General features: G+C 41.9%; 1 protein-coding gene across 7 annotated transcripts in view; it reads left to right on the forward strand.

Annotated features, from left to right (window-relative positions):
* celf2 (cugbp, Elav-like family member 2) overlaps positions 1 to 27,198 on the forward strand; it is an 809,970-nt gene that overhangs the window by 488,637 nt on the left and 294,135 nt on the right. The window contains exon 2 of one of the 7 annotated variants that reach the window (XM_072241419.1): positions 10,629 to 10,744. The exons of the other annotated variants lie outside the window; for them this stretch is intronic. Coding sequence (XP_072097520.1) covers positions 10,707 to 10,744 — 38 coding nt within the window. The 5' untranslated portion in view covers positions 10,629 to 10,706. The remainder of the gene's footprint in view (positions 1 to 10,628; positions 10,745 to 27,198) is intronic. 7 annotated transcript variants of the gene reach the window in all.

The following is a 27,198-nucleotide window of genomic DNA, read 5'->3' on the forward strand; positions in this document are numbered from 1 at the left end:
AGTAGAAGCTGTCCTTAGCATGGGTGGTACATGTTGTGTATTTAATATTTGAGTAATACTGTAAATATATTGTTTGATTAAGCATTCTTTGTTTACATAATGCATTGCGGGTTATATGTAAAAGTACGTAAATGGCATACGTCATTATGCTGCCACATCATGCATGTGCTCCTCACTTAAAGTAAAAACAAAGTTAGACTCGCATTCCTGGCTCCTCCTTTCCTGTGAATTAGTATATTGGTTTGGAGTTACGAAACATAATAGAGGTGATGCGTTTTTTAAAATGAACCCGAGATGGCGACTTACCAACTAAATGCAGTGAGACGTTTTGAGCTTTAAAAAAAGCACAGCAGAACAGTTGAGTTAAAAAAAAGCACTTTTTTTTTCTTCGAAGCATTATGTTTTCTTCACAACAGGAAAGGTGATTGCGCTTTAAAAAAGCAGATAACAGAAAAGTTCATGGGTTCATAAACCATGAGAGCCAGGTGATAATAATCTTTAAAAAATGAGCGGAAATGGCTGGTTACATTGGAAAGATTGATGTGCTTGATTCCATAACAGATAACTACAATTTGTACACTGAGCAAATTGAGCAGTAATTTTAAAGCAAATAAAATAGCCAGTGAGATGCGAGTGCATTGGATTTAAAGGCATAGAGTTTGCTTACCTTAGAAGTTTGATTACCAACCAAACCAGCCAAAATGAGCTTTGCTGATATTGTGAAAAAAATGCAGGAACATTTAGAGCTGGACCCATTGTTGATTGCAGAACCCTTTAGGAATAAAAAGAAAGGGAAGTTCATTTCAGCATATATGACTGAATTGAAGAAGTTGTCTGAGCATTGTCAGTTCAGTAATGCAGGGGTCCCCAACCTTTTTTTTGCACTGCAGACTGGTTTAATATTGACAATATTCTTGCGGACCAGCCGACGGGGGGGTGGGGGGTGGGGTGGTTGTTAATCATGACTGGAATATAGGTGATAAGTTAACTATAAGTCACTTATAAGTGGCTAATAAACTCATTTTCATTTCTAAAAGGGTTTATCTAACGAATTTAATATTAAACACAGCACATGAATATAATGATGTCAATTATAAGTCACTTATAAGTCAATAGCATCATAACATTTTAAGTAATGTTTGGATATTAAACACACAGCACATATTTTCCTCATATGAACATATAAAATCATTGCAACACACCAATATGGCTGAATCAGTGGGAGCCCTGGGCTTGTTTCCCGCAACAAGACGGTCCCATTGAGGGGTGATGGGAGACAACGATGCTTGAAGGGCGTTCCTTATGTCCAGTCTATTCCGCTTTGCAGAGATATGATGTTGGAAATGGAAGCAACTTTTTCAGTGCTTTTGTGGCTATCTCAGGATATTTTTGCCTTGACTTTGATCCAGAATGCTGGCAGAGATATTATGTCAAAATACTTTTCAGCCCACCATCATTTGCAAGCTGGAGGAGTTGATCTCCTTCCCGCGCTGACATGGATGACGCGTGTGTAATGACCTCGTGTGCATTCAAGTTCAACAGTGGGTGTGACAGGGAATGAGGAAAAGTGCAACTGACTCATTACAGGGTTACCATATTGGCTTTTTCGGCAGCAAATTCCAGAAATCTGGTTTTTTTCCAATGTGGCTGGCGTCAGATTTTTTTTGGCTTTTTCCTGTTTTTTTTTTACGTGCTAAAATTATCTGCATGAAAATTACATACCATCCTTTTTCTAAAACAATTTCCTTTAAGAAAAATGTTTTTTGGTCAGTTACATTTGGCAATATTTCTGCTGCCAAGAGTCTGGGCAAGAAGGTGCCAACCGGCAAGTCAACAACACAATCACGTTGCCAAATCATATCGTTTCCTCGCGGCCCAGTTGCACATGCTTTGTGGCCCGGTGGTTGGGGACCACTGCAGTAATGTTCTTAATAATGATGTATTGAGAGATCATTTAGTTTGTGGAATCTTACAAGAAAGCATTCAGGAACTGTTTCTAATTGAAGCACAACTTACACTTAAAAGAACAGTTGAAATAACTGTAGCAATGGAAACAGCAGATAGAGATGCAGTTGAGTTGCAGTTAGGAAAGAAAGTGAGTGTGAACAAAATTGCAACATCTGAACAGAAACTGACCTGGCTGAACAAATTGTGTTACTGTTGTGGCAGGGGCTCACATAGACCAGCCCAATGCAGGTTTAAAGGTAAAACTTGCAGAAAAGGCAATAAAGTAGAACACATACAGAGAGCACATTGGGCAGACAAAAATAAGTGGACTGCACACAGAAGAGAAAAAAGCTAAACAGTCAAGTTACATTTTCAAAATGAGCATTAAAGAGCACTAATATTTGATGAATAATATGATAATGTGAAAACTAACAAGGGGCAAGCAATATGGCTTACAACAGAAGTGAACGGCAAATTAAAATTTAATTTGACAGTGGCTCAACTGTTTCCGGCATTCCACGAATAAGTTTGAAAGGCATTTCAAGGAAACTAAACTGAAGCCTGCAGATATCCAACTAAGAACTTACACTGTAGAAAAGATAACACCTGTGGGAATGACATTTGTAAAAGTGAAATATAATCATCAACAAGCTACTTTGGTCTTGTATCTGCAGCTGCAGAGACCAGGTTAAGGCAGAGATTGATAGGTTCTTGATTGGACATGGCATCAAAGGTTACGGGGAGAAGGCCAGGAACTGGAGTTGAGGAGGAGAAAACAAAAAGGATCAGCCATGATTGAATGGCGGAGCAGACTCAATGGGCCAGATGGCATGATTCTGCTCCTATGTCTTATGGTCTTATGAAAATTGAGATGGAAGAGGATAAGTTGAGACCTAATTTCTTGAGAAATTAGCAAGTTCAGAGATACTCACAAAACAACTAGCAGAGAAATAAAGGTGAGAAAAAGAACGACAATTTGAAAAGGAGAGAAAAGAGAATGGCCATGGTGGGTGGGGTCTTTGATTATGCTGGCTGAGGCAGCCAGAATTATAGTCATAGCTCTGCTCGTAGCTTTTATTTACCCCTCCCCACTAATCTAGGCTTGCGTTCCTGCAAATGGTGTTCCATCAGTGAGTAATCCAGGCATGCGCAGGAGGATTGGGATTGGAGCTATGCTCCCCAGAATGGAGGTGGCTGCAGAGAACGGCTGACTCTGGGATGATCTCAAACTCAGCGCTGGGCATTTTCAAGGCAGGCAATAGGCAGCGCAGTTGTGTAGTGGTTAGTGTAACACTTTACAGCACCAGCGATTCTGGGTTTGATTCCCACCGCTGTCAGTAAAGAGTTTGTACATTCTCCCCATGACCACATGGGTTTCCTCCCACGTTCCAAAGATGTATGGGTGGGGTTAGTAAGTTGTGGTCATGCTATATTGGCACTGCAAGCATAGAAAAACTTGTAGGCTGCCTCCAGCGCATGCTCAGGTTGTGTTGGTCATTGGCACAAACAACGCACTTCGCTGTATGTTTCGATACACATGTTCAATGTGACAAATAAAGTTAATTGATAATAAACATGAGAAAATCTGCAGATGCTGGAAACCTATCATAAATCTTTGTTGCACTCTTCTGATAGCTGCTATTTTTCTAGCCAAATTGTTCAAACGCTCTTGTTTTGTTGTCTGTTTGAACACTGCTCCAGAGCTGACTCCCTCCACTGCATGCAGTAAGCTAGTGGTTGATCGGATCTGTTGTGATAATGTTCAGTTTTGCCTTGGAATTGATATTCCAGCTTTACCAACAAGATGATAGATCAGCGAATGACCCTGTTCATCATGGTCACCGTGAAAACACAGCAACTGGCTGAATGTGTCACAGTACAGCAAATATAGAGAGGAGTAAACAGTCCTGATGAAGGGTTTCAACTCGAAACGTCGACTGTTTATTCTTCTTCATAAATGTTGTCGGACCTGCTGAGTTCCTTCAGGATTATGTGAGTTGCTCTGGATTTCCAGCATCCACAGAATCTCCCTGTGTTTATGAATGTGTTGCAGGCTTCAAGCAAACAGATCGCATGGACACCTAAGTAACTAATGGACTTTTTGCTTACCGGCCAAAATAAGCAGATTAATCTTAGCTGATTAAAATGGAAATGAATGGTTTAATGCAGATTTTTGTTTTGGAGATTAGTGTAATGCCACTCAAAAAGCAGCACTAATTGTTTAATAGTAGCTTTTAAATTTAGCATTTCTTTATGGGCTGCGTGATAGCGTTGGGGTTAGTATAACACTTGACAGCACCTGTTGTAAAATTGGGGTTCAATTTCTGCTGCTGTTTGTACGGAAATTGCACATTGTCCTTGTGATCGTGTGGGTTTTCTCCATGTTCAAAAGACATATGGGTTAGGGTTAGTAAACTGTGGGCATGCTATGTTGATGTCAGAAGCTTAGTGACACATGCAGTCTGCCCCCAGCACATCCTCAGACTATGTTAGTCGTTGACGTGAATGACACGTACCACTGTATGTTTCGATACACATGTGACAAATAAAGCAAATCTCTCTCTATCCAGAGGAAAAAAAAATATAGTAATACAGAAAGCTGTAAATGCTCAAGGTCTGAAATTAAAGACTGGAAATGCTAGAGATAGTCAGCAAGTCAGGTGGTGCCTGTGGAGAATGAAATAACACTAATGTTTCAGATTCATGATCTTGCTCTAGAATTCATGAAAGATCATCAGTCTGAGGCATTATCTCTCTTCTTCTCTCTGCAGAAGCTGCCTGGCATGCTAAGCATTTGAAGAACTTTCTGTTTTAGTTGCGTACCCTGCATTTCCCACATAGCATTACAAGTACATGCCATAAGAATCTCAAATGGAGGGCTGGAGAAACTCAGCCGTTTAGATAGCACCCGTTGAAGGAAATGGACAGATGGCATTTCTGATTTCGATCTGAAGCAGTAACTCTACATATGCTGCCTGACGAACTGCATTCCTCCTGCAGTTTGTTTATTACAAATTCTAGCGTCCGTGTTACCTTTTGGTGAAAGACCATAAAAGGTGGGAGCAGAATTAGGCCATTTCGCCCATCAAGTCTGCTCTGCCATTCCATCATGGGTGATTTATTTTTCCTCTCAACACTGTTCTCCTGCCTTCTCTCCATAACCTTTGACACCCTTACTAATCAAGAACGTGTAAATCTCTGCTTTAAGTTGTCCTATTCTGAGGCTGTGTCAATTGGTCTCTACTCTGAGAGGAAAGTAGTGAAGTAATGTTAACATTCTGGCCTCTTCTCCCTTCCTGAAGAAGGGTCTTGGCCTGAAACATTGACTGTTCATTCATTTCAATAGATGCTGCCTGATCTGCTGAGTTCCTCCAGTATTTTGAGTGTGTTACTCAGAGAGGACTTTTCCAAAAGCATACTGGAATATACCAATATAATTATTTTAGAAAAAGCGAATATTGAAAGTCCAAGATTGAGTGGATGTGGAGAGGATGTTTTCAACAGTGGGAGAGTCCAGGACCCAAGGGCATAGCCCCAGAAGAGTGCCCAAAGGGTGATCAACCAACAGTTAACTTCCCAAACAAGTCGCAGAAAACGCAAAAGGAAAATAATTTTGCTTTCAGTGTATCGTCTCGTGCTTAACTATCCCTTTACGCAGTTGTAAAGTCATTCATTATAATTCTAAAATAGAGTTTAATATAGGAGTAAGTAAACTGGGCTGTTGGAGAGCCTGTCATAAGCAGCTAAATCAATAAAACATTGTTTTGTGAGTCTTGAATGCCAGTTACTAGCATTTGAAGCACTCCACACAAATATCTATTTGTTATATTATTGTGGTTTCCAGCACTGTGATAATAACTAACGGAGGAAAGAAATGAACTGGAAAGACCTCTAGTGCAGAAACAGGCTGTATGGCTGTGGAAGATAAACCCTTGACTTGGCAGGGAACTGTGCGTAAACTGGAAGGATTTAGTGTTGTGGGAACAGGGTCACAGACAGCAGTGACACCTTAAGTTCAAAATCAGAGTAAATTATTATCAAAAGTACACGTCACCATATACAACCCTGAGATTCATTTTTTTTGCAGGTCTAGTAAATAAATCCATGATAGAATCAATGGAAAACCACACCTGCTTGGGTGTTCAATCAACATGCAAAAGGAAATAAACTGTGCAAATATAAAAGGAAAGAAATAATAATAAATAAATAAGCCATAAATATTGAGAACATGAGATGAAAACTCATTGAAAGTGAGTTTATAGGTTGTGGACACATTTCAGTGATGGGATTAGTAAAGTTAGCTCCTTTGGTTCAAGATCCTGATGGTTGACGGGTATTAACTGTTCCTGAACCCGAGGCCTTCCTGGTGGCAACAGGGAGAGAAAGCAAGGCCTGGTTGGTAAGGGTTCCTGATGATGAATGCTGCTTCCCTGCTACAACACTTCATGTAGATGTGCTCAATACTGGTGAGGACTTTACCCATGATGGACTGGGCTGTATCCACTACATTTTGTAGGGTTTTCCTTCAAGGGCATTGCTGTTTCCATACCAGGCTGTGATGCAGCCTGTCAATATACTCTCCACTAACCACTATGGAGGTTAGTCAAAGATTTAGATGTCATACCAAATCCTCGCAAACTCCTAAGGAAGTAGAGGCACTGCTGTGCTTTCTTCATAATTGCACTTGTGTGCTGGGCCCAGGACGGGTCCTCTGAAGTGATAACACAAGGAATTTAAAGTTGCTTACCTTTTCCACCATTGCTCCTCCGATAAGGACTAGCTCATGGACCTCTGGTTTCCTCCTCCTGAAGTCAATAATCAGCTCCTTGGTCTTGCTGACATTGAGTTGAGAGGTGGTTGTAGCACCACTCAGCCAGATTCTCAATTTCCCTCCTCTGTGCCGATTCATCACCAAATTTGAATTGGCCTGTGACAGTGGTGTTATCAGCAAACCTGAGTATGATATTGGAGCTGTGATCAGCCACACAGTCATAGGTGTAAAATGGGTAGAGCAGGGGGCTAAGCACACACCCTGGTGGTGCACCTGTGCTGTTGAACATTGTGGAGGAAATGTAGTTGTCAATCCAAACAGACTGGGGTCTGCAAGTATGCAAATCGAGGATCCAATTGCGCAGGGAGGTATTAAGGCCAAGGTCTTGAAGCTTACTGGTTCATTTTGAGGGGATAATGGTATTGAATGCCAGGTTTTGGTCAATAAAGAACATCCTGATGTATGTATCTTTGCTGTTCAGATGTTCCAGTGTTGAGTGAAGAGCCAGTGAGATGGCATCTGCTGTGGGCCTGTTACGACGGTAGGCAAATTGGAGCGGATCCAAGTCGTTTCTCAGGCAGGAGTGGATGTGTTTCATCACCATCCTCTCAAGCCCCTTCATCAGTGTGGATGTAAGTGCCACTGGACGATAGTCATTGAGGCAGGTTACCAGGTTCTCAGGCACTGGTATAAGTAAAGCCTGCTTGAAGCAGGTGGCTACTTCATACTGCTGAAGCAAGAGGTTAAAGATCTCAGTGAACTCTCCAGCCAGTTGATTAACACAGGCCTTTAGTACTTGGCCAGGTATCCCATCTGGGCCGGATGCTTTTCGTGGACTCACCCTCCTCAAAGCTGCTCGCATCTCAGCCCCAGAGACTGAACTCACAGGCTCATCAGGGACTGTGGGAGTTCGTGATGGCATCTCCATGTTTTCACAGTCAAAGCGAGCATAGAGGGCATTGAACGCATCAGGACGCAAAGCCCTGTTGTTGCCGATGTCAACTGGTTTTACTTTATAAGAGGCGGTGACATTTGAGCCCTACCCCAACTTGCGAGCTTCCTTCATCGACTTAAGTTTAGTCTGGAATTGCCACTTCATCCGTGAGATGCCTTTCTGGAGATCATACCTGGACTTCTTGTAACTTGCTTGGTCACCAGACTTGAATGCCTCTGATCTGGCGTCCAGGAGACTGTGGATCTCATGGACGTCCGCTACAGTCAGTCTGTATTCATTCAGAACCACAAATAAGTCCTTGAACACGGCCTAGTTCACCAACCCGAAGCAGTTCCATAGCTAGTCCTCTGACTCCCGCGGCTATCTCTTTGCTGCCCTAATCTCTGGAGCCTCTGCCTCTATACAGGTAGAGAAGGACAGCTAAGTGATCAGATTTTCCAATATGTGGTCTGGGCATGGAATGGTAGGCAATCCTTATCAGGTATAACAGTGGTCTAGTACATTGACACCTCTGGTGCTACAGGTTATATGCTAATGGTAATGGGCAAGGATTTCTTCAGATATGTGGTTGAAGTCCCTGACTGTGATTTGAAATGTTTCAGGATGCATTGTTTCTTGTTTGGAGATGGCATCATGCAGCATCTCAAGCACTTGATTATAGTGGGCCACAGTTACTGTGTAAACTTGGGTGAGGATTACAGATGAGAACTCCCTAGCTAAATAGAATGGGTGATATTTGATATTTAAGTGTTCAGGTCAGGGAAACATGAGTATGACAAAACTGCCGCATTGGAACACCATGGAGAGTTTATCAGAAAACACACACCTCCACCTTTTGTGTTTTTGGAATCAGCAGTTCAGTCCATCCTGTGAATCGAGAAGCCTCCTGGTCTGATCGCCTTATCTGGCATGCCGAGAGTAAGCCATGTCTTGGTCAAACACAGAACATAACATTTCCCTCCAATACAGCAATCTTCCCCTCAGGTCATCAATTTTGTTCTCTTGTGACTGAATATTTGCAAACAAGATGCTGGGTAGAAGGGGGTCTCATTCCTCTGTGTTTTATCCTGGCTTGGTCCCGCACCCCCACCCGCCTTGTTTCCAGCCAATGCAGTGAACCTTCGGCTGCTTTAAAGTCCCATACCTGCTTGCTTCAGAGCTAAGTCTGCTGTCCTTCAAAAAAATCATGAAATCTGTAGTTCATTAAGACAATTTAAAAGTATGTTGCTTAAAAGGATATTACATGCTGCAGATTGCAGTGAGAGTAATTCAAAAGAGGTTTACTTAGAAGTTTTGTACCTAGCCCACAAAACATTACCATGGTTACCGGCACCATCTTGATCTTAGATAAGAACAACTGGTGGATATTTATACCCTGGAAAATTGTGTGGTAAAGCATGAATTGTTACTGTACGTAGCAGGCACCTGTGGAACAGGTACCACTGTTCCTTTTCAAACAGGTGATGAAGGGAGAATGATGTCAGTGTGGATTCCATCGACAGCTCTCTGTTTCAGGTCTCTGGGCCACTTGTGTGTGACCTTTCCTTCTCTGTCCCAAATCTCCAAATGCTTCCCAGCCCTCTACGTTGACAGGCAGAGACTGGGCAAGTAAATTCACCCTCCTCTCAATCTTAAGTGGGTGTCCCTTTGTCCAGGGACTATTTCCCCTGGGTTTATTTTGCAGAGCAGAAGAAGTATTCCCAGTGTCCTGGACAGTATTTGTCCCTCAATCAAATTCATCACTGGCACTTTTTCCTGATTATTTTCACATTGTTTCTGGGAGCTAGCTGTGTAAAATATGGCTGCTATGTTTCCGATGTTACACTGGCAACTTCATTTCTGAAGTGCATCATTGGTTGTAAAGTGGTATGAGATGTTCTGAAGGTCTGTGGAAGGGGCTATTCTAGTTCAACTCTTGTTTCTTCTGTGGATTTTTGTTATTGGTTCTTTTTTGTCTTTTAAAGGTGTGTCTGAGAGGAAGAGAAAGTGTACTGTCAAGTCAAAGCAGATGTTTCTTAAAGAAACACCCACAGAATATTTGAACATGCATCATAGAAAGTTAGCAGGTGTGTGCAAGTGTCATACAAGAAAGGGATTTTTGCAATGGAAGTCAATGCAAATTTCTCCAAAAAATAGAATACTTGTTAAGAAAGTTTGTCTCAGACCTCCAGAATTGGATTGAACACTTTCACGAGATGTGTGTACACAGACTGGGCCGAGATTCTGAACAGAGCATTAATACGGTAGTAAACCATATCTACGCAAGTGCACTGCACACACACATATCCCTTTGATTGAGGATGTGGCTCAATAAATATGCTTCTGATCACACCAAGTCTCATGGACTTGATTGCTCCTTCCTATTGAAAAATGAATGAAATGAGTGTTACTCCAGCTCTGATGCAGCATGTTTAAAAAAAAACACAATAAGCATAAAGAACACAATTAAAAACAATATAAATATAAAAGTAATCCTCTGAAACATAATGTTCAAGTAACTACATGAGTGAATTATGAAGAGACTGTCTGGATGCTTGCTTTGTAGATACTGTAAAGCTCTCCCAGTGTGTCCTTGGCATTAGTGCTCGGGGGCAGGTAATGTGGCTGGCATTTTGTTCAATTAGAACATTAGAAGTTAGACCCGACCTTTCCAAATCAGACCAGCGCTTAGATCGATCAAACTTCTCTCTTGATTTAGATGGACAAGCCCCGAACCTGCCTCTCCTCCACTCCAATTTTCCCCGCTGCACTTGCTCCGACTTCGTCTTGAATGTGCCTCAACCTCACCTGGACTTTGCCCCACACCTGTACGATTTGACCCTTAACTCAGCCTAGCCTTTGCTTGCCTCTTCATTGTTTGTGGTGATCATTATTAATGTAATATGTTAATAATTAATATGTTATTAATAATTAGTATATTATTAATAATGTATTTCTTGTTTTGTTAACCACCAGTAAGTTGTCACTCACCCTCAGCAGTACCATCTTAAACTCGAGGACTCCATAGAGAGGGTGCAGAGGAGATTTACCAGGATGCTGCCTGGGTTAGAGAGCATGTCCAATGAGCAAAGGTGAGCGAGCTAGACTTTGTCTTTGGAGTGAAGGATGAAAATGTGATTTGATAGAGATGTATAAGATAATAAGAGGCATTGATAGAGTGACAGCCAGTGCCTTTTTTCCAGGGTGGAAATATCACGGGCTGAAGGGCATGTTCTGTGCTGTACTGCTGTATGTTCTCAAAAAACCTCCCCCTGCTCCAACGATGCAGACAGTCGCTGTTTGTATTATAACATTTACACACTTGAATAGTAAATTTATTTTGAATTTTGTAAATTTATTTGGTGTCGACTGTTTATGGCCCTCCATAGTCACTGTTCGCCTTGAGAAGTCAAAAACACATGGACCTTCCCCTGAGAGAAGCTTTTTAAATTTAAGTGCATCTTGTCCTAATATTTTCAGTTGGCTGTGCCTAACAGACAGACAGGACTAGATTAAGAGAACAGAGTTGTCTGGTTGGAATCTGTGTTGTCATCTCTGTGTGAGTCTGTTTGTTTTAAGTCTTTTGAGACGGAGTTTGGGATTGAACCCACAGCTTGCCTGGCATCCCTCAACTCCCCTCTGTATCTCCAATCTCAATCCCACTCTGTAACTGTCAAATGCGTTACCTAATTTCAGAAAGGCTTTTAGAAGCACCTACCTTGAAGCAAGGTCACAAGGTACAAATTTCTTCATTCAAGATCTATAAGTAGCCTTGGGTGCACATTCTGAAAATCGTGTCCTCCCTTCAATTCTCATTCCATTTTTCTCCTCCCAACAGCAGGTAACACGAGTTACACCATTCATTAAGATCAGAGCTTCCCTCTGACCCAAATTCATTTACCTGTCTCTTCTGCATGTGTCACAGTAGCAAAGCAGTTAGCACAATGCTATTGCAGCTTGGAGCTTAAGAATTCAGAGTTCAATCCCAGTGTCCTCTTTAAGGAGTAAGTTCTCTACATGCTCTGGTTTCCTCCCAAAGTCCAAAGACGTACCAAGTGGGTTAATCGTCATTGTAAATTTTCCTGTGATTAGGTTAAGGTTAATTGGGATTGCTGGGCAGTGCAGCTCGTAGGACCAGAAGTGCCTATTCCGCGCTATATCTCTAAATAAAATACATCAGTCTTAAAAGTAACAATCTTACAGTTAAAATTAATAATTTAGCGCTCCTGGCTTAACCACACGGAGTATTGTGTTGAATTCTGGTTGGCTCATTATAGGAATGATGCGGAAGCTCGAGACGGGATGCAGAGAGATTTACCAGGATGCTGCCTGGATTGGAGAGCAGGTCTCGTGGGGGTAGGTTGAGTGAACTAGGGCTCTTCTCTTTGGAATGAAGGAGGATGAGAAGTGACTTGATGCAGGTGTAAAGACGATAAAAGACAATGATAGAGTGGACAGCCAGCGCCTTTTGTCTGGTTGCATAATTTTAAGGTGATTAGAGGAAAGTATGGTGGGGGGGGGGATGTCAGAGCTAAGTTTTCTACACGGAGAGTGGGACGCCCTGCTAGGAGTGGCAGCAGAGGCAGATACAGTAAGGACATTTAAGAAACTCTTGGGCACATGGATGAAAAAAAAAGTGGAGGGCTATACGGGAGGAAAGGGTTAGGTTGATCTTTGAGTAGGTTAAAGGGTCAGCACAAGATTGCTGGCTGAGGGGCCTGTACTGTGCTGTAGTGTTCCATATTCTGTGTTCTATTTGTCCCTGCATTACTTGTTACACACTTCAATCATCCTCTGTGAGTAGGAGTGTTTACAAATTTCAGTCTTGACTTTCGTATTTAGACCTCTCACTCTCGGCTCAGACTTCCTCAGAAGTAGAAGTAGTTTACCTTCATCTGCTTCATTGATTTCCCTTGAAATTTTGATCAGAGTTACTTCTGAACTTCCTGAGTGCATCTACTGGTGTGGTACTGAGATCCATTATATCTGCGGGATCCTAATTTTGCTCTCTGATGCATGGGTTGGCTAGACACAGCAGTGTGGATATCCCAAGATGGATCTTGTTATCCCATTGGTATAGATAACCAATTAGTGTCCAGCGATCCCTACCGTAAAATAAGACACCTGCCAAGAGAGGTCAGGACAGGGTGCCAACAATTTCAAGAAGAGAATCATTAAGATTGAAACGGTTTTGGTCTTCATAATCTGGGGGAGATGGAGCTGTAGTTTTGCCTGACACCTTGCATTTTGAAAGATGCTTAACACCAGATTATCATCCTTCCATCTCAATGGCAGGCTCTGATTAATGTGTATCGTAATTCATGGGGTAAATGGTTCAGGGTGCAGCTGAGTGCCGGAGCATATAGGTAAACGCTTCATGAAGCTGGCTACCACTTCAGGTTAAAGAGGAAACCTACTGGAAGGCACCAATACTGCCAACCTTTCACCACCACCACCCCCCACCCCCAAGTCCCCAAAGCAATCTTCCATTCCTCTTTGTGGTGAAATCAGCAGCGTAGCTTTGCTGAATGAAAACTTGAGCAAGTGCCTTTGAAGAAAATAAATGTGAGTGTGTGTGTGTGTTATGCCATTAAGAATCCCTGTTTAGAAATAATGAGGGCCAGAGGGAACGAATAACAGTCACATGCGTGTAAGTGTAGCTGTTAAACATGCATTTGCTTTCAGAAAAAAGGGAAATAAAGCATACGTGCTTGCGTGGTGGCCATGGGGCAAGTGCTGCACAAAGACAAAATATCAATGTCAGCCTTATAGTTTTAGGAATACTGAAATGTGTGAAGTGATTTTAAGCCTTTCTGCCCACATTATTTCAGTGTGGAAAAGGTCTATGAATCTACAAAGGTTTGATGACTGATTGGCGACAAGATACTTGGGATTTTGAGTTCCCCTCTTCAGCCCAGCTTGGTGGTCAGTGCAAGAGAGCTGGGGAATGTCTTGGGCATTATAAGAATATAGGAGGTCAGGTTTCTGGAAGCAGATTCAGAGGTGGCTTTAAATTGGTTATGTAGTCAAAGGAATCAGAATCCGGTTAAATATTACCGGCAAATGTCATGAAATTTGTTACGGTGCAATACATTAAAATTGTCCATTCTGAAATCTGGTGGCGAAGGGTAAGATGCTGCTCCTAAAACATTGAATGTATGTCTTTAGGCTCCTGTACCTCCTCTCTGATGATTGTAACGAGAGGAGGGCATGTCCTGGGTGACGGGGTTCCTTAATTATTGATGCTGCCTTTGTGAGCATTGCCATTTGCTGACGAGGCCTGTGCCTATGATGGAGCTGGCTGAATTTGCAAGAATACTGTAAGAATTGACTGCCGTAATGAAGAGTTGGCACATCTTTAATTGGTTATGTTATGATTCTCAAAGAGACAGAAGCAGGAGCCAGACATTCAACCCCTTGAGCCTGCTGAGATCTTGGTCGATTCTCCACCACTCCTCCCTTGATTTAGTTGTCAACCAGGATGACTTGAACCAGAATAGGCAATGTCATTACATAGTGAACAGCTGTGCGAAAGGCAGACCGGCTCAACTGACTGCTTTCCAGATTTCTCAACAATTCTTAGTGTGACAGAACATTCTTGTCTGAGCTCTCCTTAGGTCAGTACCTAAAGGTAATTGGTGCAGAAGCACACAGAGATCCAAGTTCCTGCAAGCAAACGCGTTTATGTGTGGAACAGAAAGAATGTTTCACAGCAAGAGGAGACAGAACAATGTCTATCGCTCTGCTTAGTAATGACCTTCTAGCTCACTTTTCACTTCATACCTTTTGTGTTGTCAAAACTTTACAGGATAAATATAGTATTTTATATTTCTCTTCAAATAATACTTATCCTTGGAAGAAGGTCTGTAGAAAGTGAGTTTGATGTGAACGGACATAACAAAAGTTTAAAGGAACTGTGGGTAAATATCTGATAGGATTTTGGACTATTGTTAAGTCTCTCAATTCTTGAACACCTTTAGTGGGAACGATCGCTAATTACGTGTGCTGTGGTGCCTTTTCTTAATTACCCATGTCTCTGACAAAAGACACAAATCATATCATTTAGAGTCATAGATCACTGCAGCACAGAAACAGGCCCTTCTGCCCATCTAGCCCATGCTGAGCTGTTATTCTGCCTAGTCCCATCAACCTGCACCTGGACCATAGACCTCCATGCACCTCCCATCTTATCCAAACTCTCTCAAATGTTGAAATTGGAACCACATCCACCACTTCTGCTGGCAGCTCATTCCTCACTCACAACACCCTCTGAGTGAAGTAGTTCCTCCTCAGGTTCTCCTTAATTATTTTGCCTATCACCCTTAGCCCATGACCTCCACTTCGAGTCTCACCCAATTTTAGTAGGAAGAAGTCTGCTTCTTCTATACCTCATCTATAACCACCATAATTTTGTTCTTACGTCTCACCTAGCTTTGCACACAGTAGATTGAGACACTGTACAAACAACCCATTGTCGGCTGGAAGGGCAATTAAAATTGGACATGTTACTCAGAAGGGTCAATTAGCCCATAGTAAAGAAGAAATTTACATGTGTGTTGTTGAGAAGGCATGTGTTAAATTACATTCCCCTTGATACTTAATTTCCATGAAAATTTTCCTTTATTCCCAACCTCTTTTATGCCATGTATCCTTACCATTAATCAAGGGGTCTGTGGAGACCAGATTGGGAACCTTTGCCTTACTTGCTTTAGTCAGAGGATGATAAATCTGTGGAATTCATTGCCACAGACAGCTGTGGAGGCCAAGTATTTGGGTTGATAGGTAAAGATGCCATAGGTTCTGGGGAGAAAGCTGGAGAATAGTGTTGTGAGGTCTAATAAATCAGCCATGATTGAATGACAGCGCATACTCAGTGGGCTAAGTAGCCTAATTCTGCTTCTGTGTTTTATGGTCTAATGGAATCTCATCCCTGGTCAGTAGCACTAAATGTAGTCAATGTTGCCAATACATTGGTAACACATAGAAAACGCTGGAGGAACTCAGCAGGTCAGGCAATATCTCTGGAAAGGAATAAAAAGTCGACATTTCAGGCCAAGACTGTTGATCAGGGCAGCGCCTCAGCCAAAAAACATCAATTGTTTATTTCTTTCCATAGATGCTGCCTGACCTGTTGAATTCTGACAGTATTTTATGTGTGTTACTTGGATTTCCAATATCCGTAGAATCTCTTGTGTTTATCCAATACATTGTAATCTGCCTCTGAAATTCAGATCCATTGAAGTGAAGTTCAAAGGCAGAATACAATCTACTGATGTTATCATACCTCACCTTTAGCACTACTGACAGGGATGAATTCCTAACCATTTGATTTTTCTAGATCTTGAATTGATACCACGTCGCCCAAATCAATATTATCTGTGGTAATATGTTTGTTCAAATACTGAAAAAATTATCTGCTCGCTCTCAAGCTACACTAGCCTAGGTATGGTCTCCCTCTTCTGTGGTACAGTACATTGTTTCAGTGAATTTGGTGCATTGTGAATGGACTGAGTTACGTCAGACTCCAAGCATTCAGTTGAGAGACAGGAATTATACTGGAGATTACACAGGACAGGTAATATAAATGATCTATACTCCTGTACCTAATGAAGTCATGGGTGTGGGTGTGTGTGTACGTGTACATTTGTGGTCTTCTGCTGCTGTAGCCCAACCACTTCAAGGTTGGATGTGTTGTGCATTTAGAGATGCTCTTTTGCACACCACTGTTGTAAAGTGTTGTTATTTGAGTTACTGTTGCCTTCCTGTCAGTTTGAACCAGTCTGGCTATTCTCCTCTGACCTCTCACTTTAACAAGATGTTTTTGCCCACAGAATTGCAGCTCACTGGTTGTTTTTTCTCCTCTGTAAACTGCAGAGACTGTCTGTGAAAATCACAGGAGATCAGCAGTTTCTAAGATGCTGAAACCACCCTGTTTGACATCAATGGTCAAAGTCACTTAGATCACATTTCTTCCACTTCCTGATGTTTGGTCTGGACAACTACTGATCCTTTTGACCATGTCTACGTGCTTTTATACTTGAGGTGCTGCCATATGATTGGCTGATATTTACATTAATGAGCAGGTGTACAGATGTACCTAATAAAGTGGTCACTGATTGTATGTAGAGAGCAAAACAATTACGAAACAATGGTTAATAAAATTTGATTGATTGATTTATTTAAAGGAAGGCAGAAATGGTTGTAGTTCTAAACATGCCGTGTTGCACACTTCTTCTAAAATTCACATGATTTTAATAGATTACTTGTATGTCAGCAGCTGTCATTGCTTTTGAAACAGCTGGCAAAATTTCTGTCCTGAGACATTTTAAATTTGGAATTGAAATTGATTTATTATTGTCACATGTCCTGAGATTGAGTGATAAATTTCTCTTGCATACTGTTCATATTGATCAGATCATTACACCATGCATTGAGGTCAAATAAGCTAAAACAAAGCAGATTAAAGTGTAACAGCTACACAAAAGGTACAGTGCAAGTAAACAATAACATGCAAGATCACAACCAGGAAATGAGGACATTTATCATTCTGCATAGGAACAAATTATTGGCACTAATGAAATCCATGGAGGGTGATTTTTTTCAAGGGATTAAGTACAAAATTCAGAGAGAAGTGGAGTAAATGCTAGTCATACACTGTCTCACCAATGCCTCAAATTGCTGAGCAGTCTGAAGAGAGCTGGAATATGCACGTTGATGTTCGTGACCATCTTCAGATGCGCAGTAGAGCGCATCCTCACATGCCGCATCACTGGCTGGTTTGGAAACTGCACTGCAGCAAGCAGGAAGGCTCTGCAGCAGGTAGTCAATGCATCACTGGCACCAGCCTACCCACCACCAAGAACATGTATACAGAGGAGGGCCAGTAACATCCTGAAGGATCTCCTGCTCATGGACTGTTGGTCCCACTCCCATTAGGGAAGAAGGTATCCATTTCCCAAGCAATAAGGCTGAACAACACCTCCATCCACTAAACCACCCCACCACCACCACTACTTAATCAGTTCCTGCCAGAGTCACTTTATGTATAGAAACTCCGGTGCTTAGCGGCACTTTATGCCCATACAATCAATGTATATAAACTATCTTATTTATATTTATTATGTTTTTTATTGTGTTTTTTTTTGATGCTGCATTGGATCTGGGGTAACAATTATTTCGTTCTCCTTTGCACTTGTGAACCAGATATGACGTTAAGCAATCTTGAATCTTGAAATGTTCCAGAATCTCAGTGGTTCAGCACCTGGTTCACTCAGTAGTCCAGATCGTGAGCCAGGGCTCTGGAGAACGAGTGGGATAGTCAGCTGGAGCCTCGGATGAATTTCAGAACAGAGCCCTCATGAAAGTAGGTGGAGCTGCAACTAGAGCCAGGACTGGTGGGAAATTATACTAAAAGGTGTAACATGTAAAAATAAAGTGAAATAAAAAGGATGCTTGAGTGTTAATAGGAGTAACATCCTAAAGTTCAAAATTCAAACATTCAAAAAATAACAAACAAAAATTCAGCTGGTCCAGCACCAAAGTCCCAAAAGTTCTGGATTATAGGAATATTTCAGTAAGAATAATATTTATATCACGTAGGCTAGCAAACTGAAATGGAACAGAAAATGGAGGCTCTCAGCAAGCTGGGCGGCACCTGTGGGGAGAGAAACAGGGTTAGTGTTTCTGGTTGCTTACCTTCTATCAGAACCTCTTAGTAGCTTGGCAAATTTCTGAGGAAGAACTAGGGAAGATGTATTGGAGCAAATTGCATAAACATAGCAACAGAATTACGCCATTCAGGCCATCGAGTCTGCTCTGCCATTCAATCATGGCTGATTTATTTTCCCACCCAACCCCAATCTCCTGCCATCTCCCCGAACCTTTGACCTCCTTACTAATCAAGAGCCTGTAAACCTCCACTTTAGATGTAGCCATAAATAAGTACGGGGATACTGGGAATGTGGGGCAGCTTCCCAAATGTCCAAGCATAGTATAGAGTCAAGTGGAACTGTTATATTTTGGGAATGAGGTGGATCTTGAGGCAACTGCAACTCAGCCGTGGATAAGTAAAGTAAAATGTCCCAAACTCCCTATGGAACATGCAGAGGAATGAGGATTGTGATGATAAAATGCAGCTGAAATCTATCAAATGTATGTTTAGATTCCAAACCTATAGGTGTCATGGTAGCTTAGCAGTTAGTTCAATTCCGATGCCCTCTGTAATGAGTTTATACTTTCTCCCCATGACCGTGTGGGTTTCCTCCAGGTATTCTGGTGTTCTCCTACAGTCCAAAGACATACTGGATAGTAGATTAATTGTTTTTGTATATCGTCCAGTGATTAGGCTAGGGTTAAACTGGTGAGTTGCTGGGCAACACAGCTCGTTGGGTGGTGAGGGCCTGTATTGTGCTGTATCTCTAAGTAAAATAAAGCACTACACCTGATGGACTTTGCCATCAACCAAGCAGGCTACCCACAGAAAAGAACAGCAGGTCCCTTTATATGATTGCATGTGAGAAGCAAAAATGGATCATCCATTCTCTTATTGATTTTAACCATCACACAAAGTCACTAATCCGCATTTGCTGGTATCCTCTTGATTCAGAGTCATTTTTGACCTTTGATAACTGATGAAAACAGAATCGGTCAGATAAATTGAAAATCCTCTAAGGCTCTTACCGCATGTTATTGAGGATTGACTCCTCTTAGTGGCTGATCATTTGGACAGAGGATAGCTGATCATTGCAACATTCTTTGGCCAGTGCATACAACAGCTGGAATAGTATGGGCTATGGAACAGCCAACAGAGTGACCGAATTTCTACTCTGTTGTAACTGCTCTGGAGTTCTGAAAATAAGTGATGGAGAATTAATTGAATCATTGACCTCTTTCACTGAAATATCAAAACCCATTTGTAATTTTGCGCAGCAAGGACAAACGGGGCAGTATTGAATACTTTCTTTTCTCCAAGTGACCCACTTTTTTTTTGATATCAGAATCATACAGTGTGAAAACAGGCCCTTCAGCTCACATCTGGTACAGCATCTGGAATTGGGCGGAGGTGGAGAGGAGAGATCAGAGCAGAAACAGTAGAGTCAGCCGATACTTGCGTTATACAAAAACCGAGAACATAGTGAGTCAGAAAGCATCTGTGGAGGGAAATGGATAGTCAGCTGTCCAGAGCTCAGATGAGGGACCTTGGCCCAAAATATCAGCTGTCCATTTCCCTCCACAGATGGTGCCTCACTCACTGAGTTCCTCCAATGTCTTGTGTGTTGCTCCAGATTCAAGTATCTACTGTCTTTTGAGTGAGGTTTTACTTTGTTTATCAGACATAGAGATACAGCTGAGAAACAGACCATTATCATCCATTTACTCTATTCCTGTGTTAATCCTCCCCCACTCCCTGCCCCATTCTCATCACCTTCCCTTAGATTATACCACACTCAGCTTCACTGAATTAAATTATTCCCTCCACGTGTTGGGTTGGACAGTAGGAGGCTAGTTTGAAGAGACCCTGGAAGCAGCCAACACAGTAGAGTCTAACACCACCAGAGATCTGCACCTCAAAGATGGAAAAGCAAGCAAAGGGAGACAGAGTACAATTTCTTTACACATGAAGGAGAGATTTATCATCAAGTACCTTATCAGGTACCTTTTCGGCTTGTTGTAGAAAAACTACTTTGAGCCACAGAGGCTTTAAATGGTAGTCAACAAGATAAATGCCTGCGTTTTCAGTCAATGAAGCATGCTGGTGTAAAGATAAGGGCAGTTTGTCAGCCACATGTTGAATGACGTTGCCCTTTCCACTCATCTTCTAGCTGGCATTTAGTAGTAGTATTGATTTAATGTGTCAATACTGACAAAATACTATTCACACAACTTGACAGAGATCAGACTCTGTTAGTTAATCTGTAAAATAATGTTGTGCACCATGATGTCAGCAGGCTTAAGTGGATCCAGGAGCAGATTTTTTAAACATTTGATGGAAGATGTTGCCTCATGCCCATGATTATATTGTAACTAATTCTCTGGCAAAGTCAAAGTTGAGTTTATTGTCATCTGCATAAATACATGTGTGCACAGGTGCAATGCAAAATTTACTTGCAGCAACATCACAGATACACATGAGCATTCGCAAGAAAAACATAACTTAAAATAACAAATTTACAAGGAAGAACAGAATTAGAACAAACATGAACAAAATCCATTTTAGTGCAAAGTGATCAAAGTTTACTATTGCTAAACCAGTGATTAGGGTTGTGCCTGGTGGTTCGAGAACTGAATGGTTGAAGGGATGTAGCCGTTCTTGAACCTGGTGGTGTGGGACTTTAGGCTTCTGGATCTCCTGACCAATGGTGGCTGAGAGAAGATGGCATGGCCCGGATGGTGGGGGTATTTAATGGTGGATGTTGCCTTCTTGAGGCAGATACTAGTGCTGGGGAGAGATGTGCCTGCGATGTATTGGGCAGAGTTCAATTCTCTCTACAACTACTTCTGTTCCTACATATTCGAATTTCAGTGCTAAACCATGAAGCAGCCAGTCAGGATATTTTCAACAGTACATCTTTGGAAGTTTGTTAAAGTGTTCAGTGACCGACCAAATCTCCTTAGCTTCCAAAGTAAAGATGATGGCGCACCTTCTTTGTGTTTACATCCAGGTGCTGCAGACAAGGCAAGTCATCCATGTTAACAGCCAGGAATTTAAAGCAGCTGCCAATCTCCCCCCGCCCCCCAGTATAGACTGGTGAACATTTGCCTTTCTTCCCTTCATTGAAGTCAGTGAGCTCAACAATTGCAAGTTGCCGAACAAAGTATAGTACATCAAGAGATTCCCGAAGGGGAAGGAGTTATGTATGCCTAAATGAAGGAAAACCTTCTGTGCCTTCTCCCTGTAACCTCTGACTCCCTACCACCACCCCTGACAGCATATTCCATGTACCCACCACTCTCTGGATAAAAATAATCAACTCTGATATCCCTATACTTTCCTCCAATTACCTGAACATTATGTCTTCTCATACTAGCCATTTCCTCTCTGGGGGGAAAGGGGTCTCTGACTGTTCAGAGACTAGAGACTTTGAGTCTCACGGTTATATATTGCATACATAGTTTGATGATAAATGGACTTTGAATCTTTGAAAACTCAGATAATAAAATATAGCTCTACTTGCCTTCTGGCGGGCTGTGTTTATTTTATTTGGGCCACTGTTCTTACTGGCTCCAATTGACTCCAAAGGGAAGGTGTTAAACCCCAAGAAACAGCTGTTGCAGTAATGGTTGACATTGGCTGCCAGGAGAAAGGCAAGTGAACTATGTTTTCTTTCAAATTTAAGCTGGTTTAAATATTTCCAACTGTTTGGGGTTTACGTTCAAGAAGGAATGAGTGCCAGAAATTGCTTTAGGTGTATCTGGGATACTGTAAAAACAATCTTGTGGTTATTTTAGCCCTCTGGAGAGTATCCTAACAGGTTGCATTACAGCCTGGTATGGATACGCCAGTGCCCAGGAACAGAAAATGCTGGATACAGCCTAGTCCGTCACAGGCAAACTCCTCTGCACCATTGAATACATCTAAGGGGAGTGCTGCACCAAAAAGCAACATCTACCATCAAACACACCCACATCCAGGCTATGGTCTCTTATCGCTTCTACCATTGGGCAGGAGGGATGGGACCCTTAGCCCAGGGTTCACGAACAGTTATTACCCTAAAACCACCAGGCTCCTGAACCAGTTTGGATAACTTCTCTGTCCACAATTTCAAACTGATTCTATGGTGCTTTCAAGCTCTCTTTTACAACTCATGTTCTCAGTGGTATTTATTTTATTTGCACAGTTTGTCAGTCTTTGTTTATGCATGTTTTTTCAAAGATTCATAGAAACATAGAACACAGGAAACCTACAGCACATTACAGGCCTTTTGGCCCACAAAGCTGTGCCGAACATGTGCTTACCTTAGAACTACCTAGGCTTACCCATAGCCCTCTTATTTTTCTAAGCTCCATGTACCTATCCAGAAACCTCATAAAAGACCCTATCATTTCCATCTCCACCACCACTGCCAGCAGTCCATTCCATGCACTCACCACTCTCTGCATAAAAAAAAACTTAACCCTGACATCTCCTCTGTACCTACTTCCAAGCACCTTAAAACTATGCTCTCTCATGCTAACCATTTCAACCCTGGGAAAAAGCCCCTGACTATCCACACGATCAATGCCTGTCATTATCTTGTACACCTCTATCAGATCACCTCTCATCCTCCATCACTCCAAGGAGAAAAGGCTGAGTTCACTCAACCTATTCTCATAAGGCATGCTCCTCAATCCAAGCAACATCCTTGTAAATCCCCTCTGCACCCTTTCTATGGTTTCTGTGTCCTTCCTGTAGTGAGGCGACCAGAAATGAGCACAGTACTCCAAGTGGAGTCTGACCAGGGTCCTATATAGCTGCAACATTACCTCTTGGCTCTTAAACTCAATCCCATGGTTGATGAAGGCCTATGCACACTATGCCTTCTTAACCACAGAGTCACCTGTGTAGCAGCTTTGAGTGTCCTATGGACTCGGACCCCAAGATCCCTCTGATCCTCCACACTGCCAAGGATCGTACTATTAATGCTATATTCTGCCGTCGTATTTGACTTAACAAAATGAACCACCTCAAACTTATCTGGGTTGAACTCCATCTAACACTTCTCAGCCCAGTTTTGCATCCTATCAATGTTTCGCTGTAACCTCTTGACAGCCCTCCACACTATCCACGACACCTCTAACTTTTGCGTCATCAGCAAATTTACTAACCCATCTCTCCACTTCCTGATCCAGATCATTTATAAAAATCGCGAAGATTTCTTTTGCATTTCTGTATTTTTTTCTGTAAATAAATGCGAAAAAAATCTGAAGGTAGTATAAGGTAAAATATCTACATACTTTGATAATAAATTTATTTGGATGTTCATGTCTCACTTGACATTCCAAAGAACTGGATCATCTTATCATTCATTATCATGGTGTGTCACACACAATATGCTGGAGGAACTCATTAAGTCAGGCTGCATCTATGGAGGGGAATAAGTAGTTGACATTTCAGCCGAAAACCCTTCATCAGGACTAGAAAGGAAGGGGGAAAAGTTGCTGTTGGGATCTTGCTCTGCAAAAATGGGATTTTCGGACTCCATCAGCACAGCTTTCAGGGGTGGTGGCTTTTTGGGTAATGGATATTGCACCTGGCTAAAGTTGGCTGTAGTAGTAGAAGCCAAGGCATCCACATACCAGGGATACCATGAGCATGTAAAAAAATTGCCCCATTCTCTCCCTGCTATGTTAGTCATTGACCTTTGTGCTTCAGTTATGAAAAAAAACATATCTGCACCATAGATAAGTGGAAAATATACTGTAATCCCTCTTTGAAATAAACTTCTAGACAGAGTGATTAATTTTAAAAATGGCTTTATAAAGCCTTTGAGGCCATGGAATATCAGATGAGCCAAAAGCAGCCTGTGACCCAACAAGCTCTCAAAAGGCTGATGACCGAACATTAGAATAACTCAGTGAAATGCAGGAAAACATTCTCATTCAGCACCTTGCTGCCACATCAATTGCCATTGATTGAATTATTTCCTCAGTGAGTTGACTGCCAGCCCATTAAACAGTGATTCAGGAAACAATCATTTTCCTATTGCTTTATTTTAAATGATGATACTGTCCTTATAATTTAATTGCAAATATATGCACCAATGCACCTAAGCGCAGTTTTTCTCTCTGGAAGTCAGTGAACAGGACGTAAATGTTTAAATCCAGGCACGGGCAAGGCTGGAATTTGGAGAGGGATAGGATCAATTCGAGGGCCAACTTTATTCACCAGTTCACTTATGTGTATTAGGAATTTGCTATCGTGTGTTGGCATGATATACAACAAAGAACAACATTCAACAATTGTAAAGAATAAAGGATTTAATGAAGAATGAAGTTAGAGTTTGAAGTACTGATATGGAATGGAGTTTAGAAGAATGAGGGTGGGAATCCCATTGACACCTATCAAATATTGAAAGACCTAAGAAGAGTGGACATAGAGAGGATCATTTCTATAGTGTGGGAATTTTGGACCAGAGGGCAGAGCCTCAGGGTAGAACAGAGATGAGGAGGCACTTGATTAGCCAGAGGGTGGTGAATCTATGGAATTAATTGTCACTTTCGGCTTTAGAGGCTGTCATTAAGTTTACTCAAAGAAAATTAGTAAGGCTGTCAACGATAAAGGGAGAAGGCAGGAGAATGGGGTTCGGAGGCATAATAAATTGGCCATGATGGAACAGTGGAACAGATTCATTGGAACGAATGGCCTAATTATACTCCTACAACTTGTGGTCTAAATGCATAAATACCAGCATGTATTTCCTATATAAGCAGCATTGTAAAAAGTGGTTTAAAGTGTTTACAGTGCAGTGACTGAGGAAATGGACAGAGGAGGTTGGGAGGATTGCTAATTGGAATAGTTGATCAGATTGTCTGCCTGGGGAAGAAGCTTTTAAGATAGCTGAAGTTTTTTCTTTGTTTCAATAGCCTATAGCGCTTTGCACCAAGAGAGCTTTTGGAATAGGCAGTTTGCAGGGTTGGGAATGCCTGCAACGATTTTTCCTGCCTGCTTCTTAGTCCAGGATACGTACAAGTCCTGTAGTGATAGTAGACAACAGCCGATGATCTTTTTTCTGACCTGACAGTTCGCTGTAGTTTTCATATTCTGAGAGGATGCTGCACCAAACCAGACAGTAATGGCTGATGTAGCCTGGCCTGCTGCGTTCACCAGCAACTTTGATGTGTGTTGCTTGGTTTAGATGGTGGTAGGGTGACTATATTCTGGGTTTAATCCCTCCCATTTGGAACTAATTGGTACCAGAAATAGTGCTAGTTTTTCCTCAGATACTGTACAGCTGTACAGGAGCATTTGCTGATGTCTTGGTGCTGATGTCTGAGAAGGAATTTCTCCATCCAGAGGGTGGTGAATCTGTGAAATTTATTGCCACAGAAGGCCATGGAAACCAAGTTATCATGAACATTTAAGGCAGAGATTGATAGGTTCTTCACTGGTAAGTGATGTAAGGGTTACAGGGAGAACAGGGTTAAAAGAATCAGCCATGATTACATGTCAGAGAAGATTTGATGAGATGAATGGCCTAATTCTGTTCCTGTATCTTATCATCTTGGTCAATATTCATCCCTTACTTGGCAACACAAAGGCAGAATGCTTGTCTGTTGTGTTGATGATTTTGAGATGCTGCTCTGAAGCTATTGGCTGCTCTATTTACTCTATGACAGTGATCTTCTTGTCAAACCCATCACCCCTCCTGGGGCATAGGCCACTGGCGGCAGCTCACCAGTCCTTTGTCCTGGGCCAGTCTCTCAAGTTGTCTCCAGGTATAGAACCGTCATCAAAGTTCCTTCCTCTCCCAGGAATGAAGTCTCTGGAGCTTTCATTGGCTTTTCTGTAGCATTGTTTTTTTCAAAACAGGATGGGGTTGCTACCCCCATGCCCAGCCTTCCTCTTTTCACAGCCGGGCTTGGGCCTGTTGATAGAAATATAGAAATTTACAGCACGTTACAGACCCTTCAGTCCACAATGTTGTGCCGACCATGTAACCTACTTCTAGCAGCTGCCTAGAATTTCCCTACCACATAGCCCTCTATTTTTCTAAGCTCCATGTACCTATCTAAGGGTCTCTTAAAAGACCCTACTGTATCCGCCTCTACTACCTTCACTGGGCACCCACGCACCCACCACTCTGTGAAAAACTTACCTCTGACATCCCCTTTATACCTACTTCCGAGCACCTTAAAACTGTGTCCCCTCGCGTTAGCCATTTCAGCCCTGGGGAAAAAGCCTCTGGCTATCCCACATGATCAGTGCCTCTCATCATCTTATACACCTCTATCAGGTCACATCTCATGCTCTGTTGCTCCAAGGAGAAAAGGCCAAGTTCACTCAGCCTATTCTCATAAGGCATGCTCTCCATCCAGGCAACATCCTTGTAAATCTCCTCTGCACTCTCCATTGCGGAGTTTTACTACAGCAGTGGTATGTTCTAAAGTAGATGGAAAAGGCTGTATAGAAATGAAAATCTGTCACATTATCTTCCTGCCCAGTATCTTCCTACAGAAAGAATGGAAGCTATGTTTGCAAATGAGGTGCTTCAAGATTATTGGCATTTACGTTATTGGAAAGTAAATGCCATAAAAATTAGCTTTTTGCAACAGCTACACGATACATTACAAACAAGACAAACATGAGCTTATGTTAATATAAATTATACACGACTTGCACTTCCAAAATAAACATAACAACACTAGTGCAGAGACGGAGAAAAAGAAATATAGTCTGAGGTAGTGGTAAGAGTTTTTCAAGGGGGTTCAAGAACCTTGTTGTACTGGGGAAGAAGCTGTTGCTGAACCTTGAAGTGTGGGCCTTCATAAACACGAGAGATTCTACAGATGCTGGGAATAGAGTAACACACACGAAATACTGGAGGAACTCAGCAGGTCAGGCAGCATA

The sequence above is a fragment of the Mobula birostris genome, chromosome 23 (assembly GCF_030028105.1).
Source record: "Mobula birostris isolate sMobBir1 chromosome 23, sMobBir1.hap1, whole genome shotgun sequence".
NCBI classification, from domain to species: Eukaryota; Metazoa; Chordata; class Chondrichthyes; order Myliobatiformes; family Myliobatidae; genus Mobula; species Mobula birostris.